At 39.3% G+C, this 13433-nt stretch overlaps 1 protein-coding gene across 1 annotated transcript in view; it reads right to left on the bottom strand.

The window, feature by feature from the left end:
- LOC150088519 (cytochrome P450 2J4-like) overlaps positions 1–13433 on the bottom strand; it is a 33856-nt gene continuing 20423 nt past the window's right edge. The window contains exons 4-9 of the mRNA XM_090370210.1: positions 11685–11986; positions 10328–10431; positions 5511–5766; positions 3899–4086; positions 104–281; positions 1–22 (exon numbers count right to left, since the gene is read on the bottom strand). Of these exons, the coding sequence (XP_090226336.1) occupies positions 1–22; positions 104–281; positions 3899–4086; positions 5511–5766; positions 10328–10431; positions 11685–11986 (1050 nt within the window). The remainder of the gene's footprint in view (positions 23–103; positions 282–3898; positions 4087–5510; positions 5767–10327; positions 10432–11684; positions 11987–13433) is intronic.

Raw genomic sequence — 13433 nt, 5'->3', positions numbered from 1 at the left:
TCAAGAAAGATAATCTTTTAGACTAGGTAATATAAAACATATCTTTTTATGAAATGTATTATATTTCGGATTTAAACTTTCTTCGTTACCTTTCAGAATTTACCAATTTCTGGGAACAAAGCGTACTTTGCAAACTTTTGGTTTATAGGTGAGAATCATTTCTGCATCCAACTTTGGTGTTGCATCATCTGGTGACCTTATTTCATACTTCTGCACAACGAAGGTAATGAAACAAAATATTACTGCTTTGGCAAGTATTTCTCCCGGACATTTACGTTTACCTAGAAGAGAAAAAGGAAATGACATTTGAAGAATCTTTGTTAAAAAAAATACTTATCACATGATCTTACATATAATCCAAACACCAAGTCATCTAAATTCTGATATAACATAAGAAAAGAAAATGTGACTTGAGAATTAAAATGTTTTCGTCACTGAAGGGGTTGAATCCTTCAAATTACTCCCTTAGTTACCATCTTGGTTACTTCTCATTTCTAATACAGGGTAGGGTTCCCCTTTCCTCTCAAGGTCTCTGAATAAAAAGACATTTTTTCTTCCCTTCACACATTAACTCATTACCTAGAATCTTATCTGGAATATTATTATCTGTTAAGACATTGTCTAGAACAATAATATAGGTTACCACATTCTCATTCTACTACGCCTATTAAATCCCTTATATTTTCTTTCTTCTTTACCCCTCTAGTACCCTTACATCATTTCAGGACTTATTTTGTCTACAATCTAACCAAACTTAATTTTACATTGCAAAAATATATATTTCTTTGAAAGACTATCAAACAAATCTCGCACTGAGTTCAGCCTGTAAGTTTATGAGTTACGGGTTCAACAAAAACTGGAACACGCTTACCTTCCAAATGGGCACCTGCTCCAATTCGTTTGCACTCTGGTATTTCTCGGTGGCAAACAGGCTTCTCACATCAGTTTCAAATATTTCTGGCCGTCTATCTCTTCTTCTGAGGCTCTTGGACTAGGCACTTCCCACGTAGATTTCTCGACTCGCATATCTACATATCTGGCTCACTTTCGACCGGACCGGATCTAGACTCACTTGTCGCTTCCTACACATTTTTAACTTCAGCAATACAGCATGCGAGTTCGTTGCTAGACATGCTAATCAAACAACAATTGGACTGTCTATACCTTTACTTTATACTTAAGAACACATGATCCCCGCTCGTTCGCTCTTCATAAAAAAAACAAAAAAAAAAAAAAAACCCAACTCTACACATTCTCTCCACACTCTTTTTTCTCCCCTTTTCACATATCACCACTCTCTAATTCGAACTCATGTCCTCACTGTTCTTTTTTTTTTCTTTTCCTTCTTCATCTCGCTTCCACGAATTCCGAATACGAACTAAACCTCTCACTCCCACACACACCTCTTCAATCCTCAACTCACGACTCACGAACCTTCACATCCGAATCCTTTTTCCTCAGCAGCTTGAACCTCCTCCCACGGGACTCTCGACCAATCCAAATACAATAATTAAATTTTTCACTCCTTCCTATTTGCTAAAAAAACTTACCACACCCGTCTACCTCGTAAACAAAACAAACTCTCTTATAATTTTCTTGTTTACTTCGTTTATTTAGCACTCCAGGAATACAACTATTTCATCTATGTCGATTGCCTCCCAAAAGTAGCTATTTTCGTGTTTACGCTTTCCTTGCTAAACGTCACCAACTTACCTAAAATTCGCCACACTGGCTCTCTTTTCTTGACGCGAACGCCAGACTGTCCCGCCACGTATCCTGTATTCTCCAATCTTTTAACATATTTAAACAAAATATTAAACCTTAATACTCAAACATCAATATTTACCGCAGTTAAACGTAATATTCAAACCTTAATTATTCTCACTTTTCTCTGCCCTTCAAGCATTTAATTCAGATAAAAAATATTTCCATTATATTTGAGGCTGAGTTGGTAGAACCTTGTTTCTCATTCCCTCCATATGAAAGTGCACTGGTAATCCGATTGAAGACTACATCTCGGCTCCTCACTGAAGAGTACAGTGGCCTGTTGCTGCTGGGTCCAATCGACAAGTCGCTGGTATCAACTTAAACGGTATCTTTTGTATACAGAGGTAAATAGAACACAACTGGTTATCTTACATAAAAACTGATGTACAATATGTCTCCTGAAACCTATAAATAATTTGTCATTCTGTAGATCCAGAAATTTCTGAACAGCGTGACATATCGCAGTTATGGCCAGATAATAGGAAGCTTGTGTGAACGCAACACCTGTCCGGTACGACCTGAAACAGGTCGTCTAGATAGTTTTTGTTTTGGAAGTGGCTTTTCGATCTTCTTAACAATGCTGCGAGTCACCTTCATCATTTGGCTTCTTCAGCTTGACTTCGTCCTGTCTTAATCCATCCTGTTGCTTTCCATTTCTGACAATTATGTGAAAGATGTCGTGATGATGCTGTTGCAGTGATAGGTTGAGAAATAAATATGAAATGTTACGGTTTCAAAATGGTCAGCTACCTGGTTACACGATTTTTATGCATATTTTTTATTTGGTATTAAATGGGCGTGTCAATTGAGTGAATTTGACCTTATGAGCCAGGCAGCAATTTATTCATTTCATAATTAATATTTGGCTCTGTTGTTATTTGTATTCAAAATATCTATTGTTATTTGCTCTTATGCTCAAGAACAAACATCAGATAAATACTCTACACTTTAATCGGGTATGTGCACCTTCCTCAGGAGTCTTTCCAGTCATGGGGATCCTGATTTTCAGAAAGGTTGTTGAAGCACGCTTAATTGTGCAACAGAACAGAGGGTCTAGGGGGCGCTAAGTGACTGAAAAATTCAGTGTTTATTATTTAGTCGTATTTAGTTAAAGAAATATCTATTTCCAAAGAATTAGATGGGAGTTGACGAATCTGGGATTTTGTAGTCGTGTGCCTATAAAAGCAATGTCTTCTCTAAAAAAAACCAAAGCTTCCACCTGAGTGGTGCGGCCAACGCTAAGATTGGACTGTGCAAGAGTGGAAAAAGATCTTGTAGTCTGACGAGTCTACATATCTACTCTTATTTTGCACCAGTGGTAGTTTGAAAGTGTTGCGTGAGCCTCATGAAGCCATGCATCCAAACTGTCTTGTGTCTGCCACTCAAGTGGCTGGAGTTGGTAACATGGAATCAGGTACGTTCCATTAATAACGAATAGCATGCTGTTAGGACGGATTACCTCAAGTGAATATATTTCTGTCGCATCGGACTAATTTGTCATGCAGTGCCTCATTTTTACCCTGATTGCGTTTCATTCTTTTAACACAACAACAACTGTCCACCGTGCAAAAACTCTATATGAGGGGTTCGAGGCACATTCCGATGATTTTCATCATCTACCCCGGCCGCCTAATTCTTCAAATGTGAACCCAATTTAGAATGTGTGGGATATGTTGAAAAGTGCAGTTTGTTTTCGCAGATTTCTTCAGACTATAATACTGCAGCTGACAAATATCCTGATGGAACAGTGATGAAATCCATAGATAGGCTCCCTCCAACACCAATTGGAATTTATGCCACTACGTCCACAAGCCATAATTAGACAAAATAGTATTAATTTGCTGTTTTATTGGATGAATACAAAAGTATCTGGAAGATCTTTTTCCATACGGAGTTCAAGGATAGAGACTATAATCACTGTGGAGCCCGACTGGACTGTACAGCATTACAGTAATAGGATGTATTAATATGAGCATTGTAAATAATTCATTTTTACCAATAGTACAATAAAACTAAACATCCTATTGAATCATTTGATTTTGTCAGTTGCAGCCTCCCTTCAATGTTTTTTTTCTTTAATAAAATAATAAGAATACTCTTTCTGAAATATGAAGAAAGTTGGACCCCCTACCTAAAGCAAATGGCATGAAAGCTGGATTTGACTTCGTTCTCTTTCCATCTTCACTAAGAAATCTCTCTGGTTGGAATTTATCAGGCCTGTCCCAGTGTTTCGGATCGTTATGAATTTGCCATAAGTTATATATTACGAATGAGTGTTTTGGTATATCAAAACCTCCAATGGTAGTGTCAGTTGAGGCACTGAAAAAAAAACATAAAAAATAATTACTGGAATATACATTTTCCAACTTTATTAAATTAACAGTAATAAATATCATACATTCGATGTTAATTTATACTTTTGGATTATATTTCTTCTATACGAAGCAGGAAACCTAACGTAAAATTGTTAAAGTAATTTAAATATACACTGTACCACCATTAATATCCGGAAACCTGCCTTTAGACAAGAAAATGAGCTTTTCTTGGGTCATTCATATTTTGTGATGAAGCCTTTTGCTTTTATGACGGCCTTCAATCTTCGCTGCATACTCTCAACCAGCTTTTTATAAATGTCAGGTGATATGTTCCTCCACTCGGCCTTTAACGCAGCCACCAGTTCGGCCTTGTTTTTAGGGCGATCTCGACGTGCACGTACCCGACGATCCAATACATCTCAAAGATGCTCTAATGGGCTAGCCAATCCAACTTTTCCACACCCATGTTCTCAAACCACTCTTTTACGACCCGAACAGTATTGCATGGCGCATTGTCTTGCTGATACAGGTATGGGCGTTCCCCAAAGTATTCCCATAATGTTGGAAATGCATAATTGTCCAGGTTTTCCTGGTATTCCACAGCATTCATGGTTTTGTCGATGACGACTAATGAGACCAAGCCATTCAATAAATGGAGCCACATACAATGACATTACCTTCACCAAATTTCATTGTTGGGAGGATACAATCGGGAAGGAACTGTTCTCCTAGCATTCCCCACACACAGGAACGGGTGTCAGAATGGCAGAGTGCAAACCTCTACGCGTCTGTCCATAGGACTGTTTTCCACTGTTCTACAGTCCAGGATTCGCACTCCTTATGCCATGTTAATCGGAACTAGCATTTGTTGAGGTGATGTTTGTTTGTTTGTTTGGTTTTTAGGAGCATTAGCCACTAAGGCCATATTGCTCCGGGTTAGGCGGTGGTCATTCCCTGACCTTTCCGCATCCTCCGTATTTGGTGGTGACGGGCTCGAACCACGGTCTAATCAAGAAGCGTGTGCTACGCACTTCTGCTGTTCCTTCCCACCTGGCTACGGAGGCGCCTTTATTGAGGTGATCAATTCTGTTTAACTGTTGAGGTGATTCTACTTAACGTGTCATCTTGCATGCCCACTTTTGCAATTGTCTGTTCAAAACCCAGTTTGCATATTTGTAGCAGGTTGTGTGATGTGTTGCATGTATAGGACCTGTTTCCCCATCCGTGGAGCGGTATCCGCATATTAATGGTAAGGCAGTGTAGTTGTAAAGGACAATATATCTTAGTAGGAGCAATTGTTAATAGGAATTAATTTTTATCTACCGAGGATTTAACTGGTGCATAATATGAACAGGATTAAGAAAAATCATAAAAATCAGAGAAAAATCCATCTTGTTTAGCATCTGTTTACAATGAAATTATTCTTACTATCTAAATCCTCCTGTTGGTAACACAGTCATGAATCTTTGCGCTTCCATCAAGAATGCTTGTGTATAGGGTAGATATTTTTGGTCTTCTAGAGTAATTTCCCTGCTTGTGCCGACAACATCTCGAATTTCTTCTGCAATTCGATTTTGGATATCTGGGAAAGCAGCCAGTAGTACAAGGGCCCACGAAATCGATGTAGTCGTAGTTTCAGTTCCACCTAGTAAAAATATTCGTACACCTGGTCCCACTATGGAATCTTGAAAGAAAAAGAATGATACGATAAGATTAAATCAAGCCGAAAACAAAGATCAGGGTAGCCAAAATGAACCTTTTTGCTATTCTTGACAGTCACGACAGCAAAAATTTGTGAATAAAATTTTACTTTGCTTTTCCGTTTTTATTTAGTATCTTTTATTTAATTACTAATGATTTATTTAAATTAAAATATTATAGTAGTATTGTATTTTGCCTATGCGTTTTCAAGGTTGTTAAAAATAATAGTAAATCAACTTTGGATACTGCTGTATGCAAATGGTAGATCAATGTCGTTCAATGATTTTTAATAATTTTTTTAGCAGGTGGGATAATCTATTATTTTCATCTTGTCTCGCAACTTTTTCAATTTCCCATCAAGTTCCTTTGTGTAGATAGTTTCTAACCAGAGGCGGATTTAACGGGGGGCGCACCGGGCGCGCGCCCTGGGCCCCGACTTCTGAAGGGCCCACGCAAAACCCCAACAAATTAGTTGAACGTATTAGTTCAAAACTTTGTGATTATTATTGTACTATTATTAATTATATTATACATATCTTATATTCAAATTTTATTGGAAATAAAACATTAATAGTACATAATATTTTTTTATTTATTTAAAAAAATGGTTAACATGTATTTTTATTTTCCCTGTCTCTCTCTTTTTTTTAAGGGGCCCAATATTTTCTTCTGCGCCCTGGGCCTCATCCGACCTTAATCCGCTCCTGTTTCTAACCTTTTAATTTCTGGGTTTATCGCGGAATTATAAAATAAATGTAGGGGTTTGGTGTTCAATTGTCAGTGTTGTGTGATAATGCGGTAAACTCTTTACTTTGACTGATGGAGATGTGCAAAAAAAAAGGAAAAGCTGTTGCCGATGAAGACTCGTAAAAATTGTATGCTTCTGAGAAGTGGAAGTGATTTCTTATCACCTTTTACAACTGGTGATCTGCCATTGTCTAATTTGTGTACCTAAACCATAATCTTGGATTTGACTAGGGATAATTTCAATTTTGTTTTAGAGGACTAAGACAACAGTTCAATATGTACTTTATTAACGTACAGTTCTAAATCTGACCTTGAGTTTCCATTGACTAAAATTATAATGTCATCTGCATATGCAATTTGTTGCCCGTTTCAAATTCAATCGTCTTAAGCAGCCAATCATCACAGAACTAGGCTCCAAACCAAGGGACCCAAAACTGACCCCAAAACTGACCCAAAACTGAGGGCAACCATGGAGACAGATCTGTGAATCTTCGTGCTTTTAATAGTGATGGTGACAGTGAGATCTGCAAAGTAATTCCTAACAAATTTATAAAGCTGACGATAGCAATGATTGGAACGATGTCTACCGAGGGCACTTGATAAAAAGCTCCCTCAAAGTCGATAAAGATCGCCAGAAAGTACTTGGAAGTAGAGCTATCAATAAGGTGGTGAAGTTCTGATAAGCACATTCACATCCAAGTCCTTGCCTAAAACCGTATTGGAAGAAAAATGTATAATGGAAGAGATAGTGAGTTAGCATTTGCATTTGTTGAGGCATATGATGCAAGAAAGCAAGCTTGTACAGCATGAGGCAAAAAAAGCCTTCTGTTTCACTTATCTGGTCACTCTAAATGTTTTGTGTAGTTCAGCCTTAAATTTATTTAACTATCAACTTCCACAACAACAGATGGAAGTCTGTTCCAGCAATCAACTACCCGCTGGCTAAAGGAAAACTTCCGTACATCTATTCTGCAACTCTCTTTCCTTAATTTGAATCTATGCTTCTCCCCCTCAGGTTCGTAATGTGAGCAAGCAGAAGCCTGCTGTAGACCTGCTGAAGCCATTCAACGCCACAATGAGATCACCTCGCAGGTGCTTTGTCTAAAGACACTGCAGTTTGCAGAACTTAAGCCCTAAAGGGCAACTTAAGGGCAACGATATTGGGGAGAGGAACACCACCTGGGTTCCTCTCCCCAATATCGTTGCCCTTCTTTGTACTCGTTCTAACAACTCTACATCCTTCTTAAATGAGGCCTCTAGACCTGTACAATGTACTCAAGGTGTGGCCCCACCATTGCTTTATACAAGGGGAAAATCACATCCTTGTTTCTGCTCAAAACATTCCTATATATCATTGACAGGACTCCATGACCTCACTGGTTAATCTTTGTAAATCAATAACTCTAGGAAATCTCATTGGTGACAACGCCAATATATCTGAATTTTTCAAATTCCTCAGGCAAATTGGACTTTTTAATCTTTTCTGATTTCAGATTTTTTTTTCTGTCACAGATTAAAATTTTCTAATTTTTTATATAATAAATGAATGGGCGCGTTATAGCCATATCAGCTTATGCAACATTAAACCTTGTCCCCAGGTCTTTTTCACTCTCCATTTCCCTGAGTGTATTACCATAGAGTCAGTACGTTACTCTGGATTTATTTTCTACCCATATGCAGTACCTTACATTTTTCAATGTAAACTTCAGTTGCCACTTCTCAGCCCATCTGCCTAACTTTTCTAGATGCTGTTGGAGTAGCATATTGTCTTTACTGTCATTAACAACCCTGCCAACCTTTATATCATCTGCAAACTTGGACATTAAGCCTGATATACATTGTGCTGCCACTTTATTAGTTACTTCGAACGTGGCATGGTAGCAGGTGCAAGACCTGCAGGACAAAGCATCTCTTAAATGGCAGTTCTCCTGAACTTTTGCACGCACCACAGTTTCATGGGTGTATCGAGAATGGTGCAACGAACAGAAAACATCCTTCAACGGCACTCCTGTGGAAAAAAATTCGCTGGTTGATGAGATAGGTCAGAGGAGGATGGCTAAAATTGTGCAAGCAAACAGACGCGCCACAATGTCACACATCACGTCCGAATACAACTTTGATGCGCAGAATTAAATATCGCAACGAATCACTAGTCACACTTTGTCGCAAATGGGCGACAACAGCCGACGGCCGCATCGCGTACCTTTGTTATCAATGACGAACAATAGCGCACGCCTCCTGTGGGCACAGCAACACCAGCACTGGACTACCGAGGATCGGAAAACAGTTGCTTGGTCTGATGAGTCGAAATTCCTGGTGCATCATATTGATGGAAGGCTCAGAATTTGATGAAAACAACATGAATCCATGGACCCGTCATGTCTGGCGACTACTGTGCAAGGGGGTGGGGCCAATGTTATGGTTTGGGGAATGTTTTCTTGGCACACATTGGGTCCATTATACCTATAGATTCACGTCTGAATGCCACATCGTACCTAAACATTGTTGTTGACCTAGTGCATCCGTTCATGTTGACAGTTGTTCCTCCGTCCGGCAGGATAATGCGCCGGTGCAAAAAGCTCAAATCACTATGGAATGGTTCCATGAACATGACAATGACTTTTCTTTGCTGAAGTGGCCCGCTCAGTCTGCGGACTCAATCCCATTGAACATCTTTGGGATGAGCTGGAAAGAGCTGTTCACTGAAGGGCTACACCTCCGTCGAATCTCAAAGAACTGCGTGAAACCCTCATGTCTGCATAGTACTTCATTCCTGTACAACGTTTCAGCATCTTGTTCAATCCATGTATTGACGAATCCAGGCTGTTTTGAAGGCTAAAGGAGACTCAACATGCTACAAGGTAGGTGCACCTAATAAAGTGGCAGCACAGCGTACCTTGATCAATATCATTGATAACTACACAAATCAACAATGGGCCCAACACTGAAATCTGTGGAACTACACCAATAACATTAGTCCATGACGAGTAGTGTCCATTTATTACCACTTTCTGCTGTCCTCCACTGAACCATCCCTTTATCCATTAACTTGCGCTTAATGCCACACCGCTCCAATTTGTACAGCAGTCTCCCATGTACAAAGGTATCAAAAGCTTTCCTGAAACCAAGAATATGACATCAAAATTATTTTTTTTCATCCAGTTCCTTTGTAACCATATCATAATATTCAATCAAATTTGTTGCCGATGCTTTGCTCCCGAGACTAAACGGGGTTCACCATTTCAAGCAGCCTCTAATAGGCAAACTGTGGTATTGTACCAGTTGATGACCGTCATCTACCACCTACTACTGCCTGGTAATACAGAGAGGCGGTATTCGCTCTGTTTTGAGGTCGCCTCACCTCAATCCCTGCTTACGTTGGTTCACATCTGGTTGATTTTCTCCAGTATACTAAGTGCCGTTTTTCAGTACCTGTAAATTGTGGTTATACCCAGCGTTACTTACAGTCCCATCATCATGAAGGGGCAAGCAGAAGATTTATTTGTCTCCAAACGACCGGACTTCGCCGAAATTCGGTCCACTTGATTCAATTGCCATCTCAAAATAAATTCCATCAGCGTTTTAGACTCCCAGATAGCAAGCCATATCTTATACCTGAAAAAAATATGGCTATGACAGCCCGAAGGACCCCAGTTTACGACCGATTAAAGAATTTAACAGTGTTTAATTTATAAATTTCAGTCACTTACCGCCATAGTTTATTGATAAATCACCGTTATTAAAGGATCACGTTTCAAGAACAATAAATAAAGTTAATATCTTCAATATGCACATACCATTCGTGTATTCTTCATTGGGGGAGTTCTTTTGCGCTTCTAGCAATATTTCTTGCAAAAATTTGCCTCCATCTGTACTCTTCTTATATAACTCAATCTTTTCACTGAAAAAAAGAAAAGGCTTCATTCATTTGAATGTATTACTATTTTGAAATTGTTATAACATGAACATAGTACAAAAATTGATTGTTTAGGGGCTTCATCGGCATATTCATTTCCTTTGATGCCCACATGACCTGGTGTCCAAGAGAAAGTGACTGATTGGTTCGCAGCAGATAACGCATTTATCTGTGATCTGATTTGCTTCAAGACGGGGTGGAGTGGCTTGGGGTGAATATTTTAATGCTGTTATTGCACTCCAGGAGTCAGAATGGATCATTGTTTTCTTATAGGACAGATCGGTCACGTGATCTATAGCTATCTTTATTGCAAACAATTCTGCAGTACAGACACTGCATTCCCTCGGAAGAGACAGAATTAGAAAAGATAGTAGAAACTGTCGCTGCACCTACTGTTGTACTTGTTTTTGAGCCATCGGTGTATATAGATATACATGAAACCACAGAGAATGTTTAGCTACGTGTGCAGCATGGAGTTTCCTGATGATGGGATCTGCTGCTTGTTTTTTTCCCCATTGTTGGAAAGAGAGATCATAGACCTGTGTATAACTAGACCTTGGAGGGTCATGTGTGCTTGTTTCCTGAAAGATATTACCCGTGTCTAAATTCCAGCATTGTTTTAACTATAACCTTATCCCAATTGGCTTGTTTTCGATAGGTTTGTTGTGATAAAAGGTGGTCCACTGGGGCTCGAATAATTATGGCTAGGTAGGATGAAAGGGCAATTATTAAATAGGAAACTTCCTATTTAATACCTGGTCACTGCATTCTGGACGATAATGCTTTACCTACGTTGTGCTGTTCGGGAAGGCCTATAACTGTATCAGCATCCCTTTGCTCCATGTCCTGCTGCGCTCGTTGTGAAGGGCTGGATTGAAGACATGAGCGTCGAAAAGTTGGACTGGCCACTCTAGAGCCCTGATATGAATCGTATAGAGAACCTACGGGATGAATTGGATCTTCTTCTGGTGCATTGTGAGGAGAGATTGCCGATCAAACAGAGTTGGACAAGTTGCCGCTTTGAAGACCGAATGGTGAAAATTATTGGAAGACTTTATAAAATACTGGTCGACAGTGGTCCCTGGAAATCAGAGGCTGTCATAAAAAGCTAAAGGTCTTCGTACATGTTATTAGTTTTCCTGTAAATGAAGGTTATTTGTTAGACGTGCAGTGTCTGGATATTAATGGTAGGGCAGTGTGTGTGTATATAAAGGAAAAGACAAAGGTTGAGCACTTACCTGATTCTTTCATTTAACCGTTTGATTCTCGGAATTAATTCTGGAAAAGAGCCAATAAGCAGAAACTGTGACAACTTAAATAAAAATGGCATAAATGCAAATATGCTTCCCTGGGCAGACACTCTACTAATTGCAGAGACTGCGTCATCAAGTATTACTCTTTCAGGATCCGTGTCTTTAAATCTTTCCCCAGAAACAGCGTACCAAATGATGTTGTTTATGGTTTTTGTGAGAAGGCCAGTAAAATCAAAAGGCACAGCTTTCTTTTCATCAACGCTCTTTAGGAATGCACGCATTTCCTCCTGTAAAAATCGAAAATTAATAATTTACATCTATTTTATGAAAATTGGAAACATTGTTTAATGAATGTTTGAAACAGATTTGCAAGAAAACAAGTTGCAATTTTTTGATCTTCTAAAAGGATACAGTTATTTTGGAACTGTTACCTCTCAATTTATTTCGAAGTCACATCCACTGTAGTAATTTTAAGTTCTCTTCAGATAGTCCACAATAGTGCAATCATGGCGTACATGGAATCTTCCTTCATCTGAGAAGAATACAAATGAACTTCTTCTTGCCATCTGCTCTTATCTTAAGTCAGATGATTCAAGATCAATTTTAAGTTGGATTTTTTTTTATTCTGCTAACATTAAAGGGTGAAAAACTGTGAGTGACCCAAAATTTTATATAAAATTCATCTTTTTGAATCCTTTAAACAGTATTGACCAAACCATCCTGTCTTCGGCAGGAGTTCGTCTCAGTACAAATTAATATTAAGTGGACTTTTTCGGAAGTCTAGTGATTATGATATTATCGCAGTTAAGCTGATAAGCGACTAAGCACGTTTTTCTTCTGAACTGGTTAGCCAAAGTAGTACATTGGTGTGCAAAATTTAAGAATCAGTCAGTTTTCACGTGTAGCTTCTCATAGGAGTGACCTGGAAATGGGAAAAGCATACCAAAGGAACGTCGTGAGGTACAGAAATGATGAATGAAACAACGCCGACGCAACAACCGAAACAAAACGGTTCAGAGGGATTTTTTTCAAAAATGGGAACATAGCACTGGCCGCCATGATACAGATGGATCACCTCCAAAGATGGTACAAAGGGAAGAGGTAGTCCTCAGTAGGAGATATGGCTACCCTTAATGTCGATGCAGGCTTTGCACCGCCTGTCCATACTTAGTACAATGTTGTTGATAAGTTCTTGCGGTAACATCGTCCATTCCTCTGTTAGCGCCATCTTCAACGGGTGGACATTTTCTGGTGGATGTGGACGTGCCGCTAGGCGTCTCCCCAGAGCGTTCCATATGTGTTCGATGTGATTTAGATCGTCAGAATGGGGAGGCCAATCCGTACGAACAATGTCCTCACTTTCCAAAACCATATCACAACTGCAGTGCGATGGAGTATGGCGTTATCATCCATAAACACAAACTCGGGGACAATGGAACCTCGGAACAGATGCGCATGGGGAAGGATTACCTCAGTACAGTAGCATGCACCTGTTAGAGTACCGCCTTCCGGTTTCGGGATTTGTGTACGTCCATTCAAGATAATGCTCCCCAGACGAGAACACCTCGCCCGCCATATCGACCCTTTCGATGATGTTTGAGGGGTGATACCGCGTGCCAACCTCTCGCCAGCTTAGCTGACGTCCAGAATCGCTGCTGAGACTGAATCTACTCTCATCAGTAAAGAGTACTTTAAGTAAAGATTTTGTGGTTGTAACCTTTAGAAATAGTGTTT

The sequence above is a fragment of the Mastigoproctus giganteus genome, chromosome 3 (assembly GCF_048544385.1).
Source record: "Mastigoproctus giganteus isolate SK-2022 chromosome 3, ASM4854438v1, whole genome shotgun sequence".
NCBI lineage: Eukaryota > Metazoa > Arthropoda > Arachnida > Uropygi > Thelyphonidae > Mastigoproctus > Mastigoproctus giganteus.
This window is presented reverse-complemented; position numbering and strand designations above follow the sequence as displayed.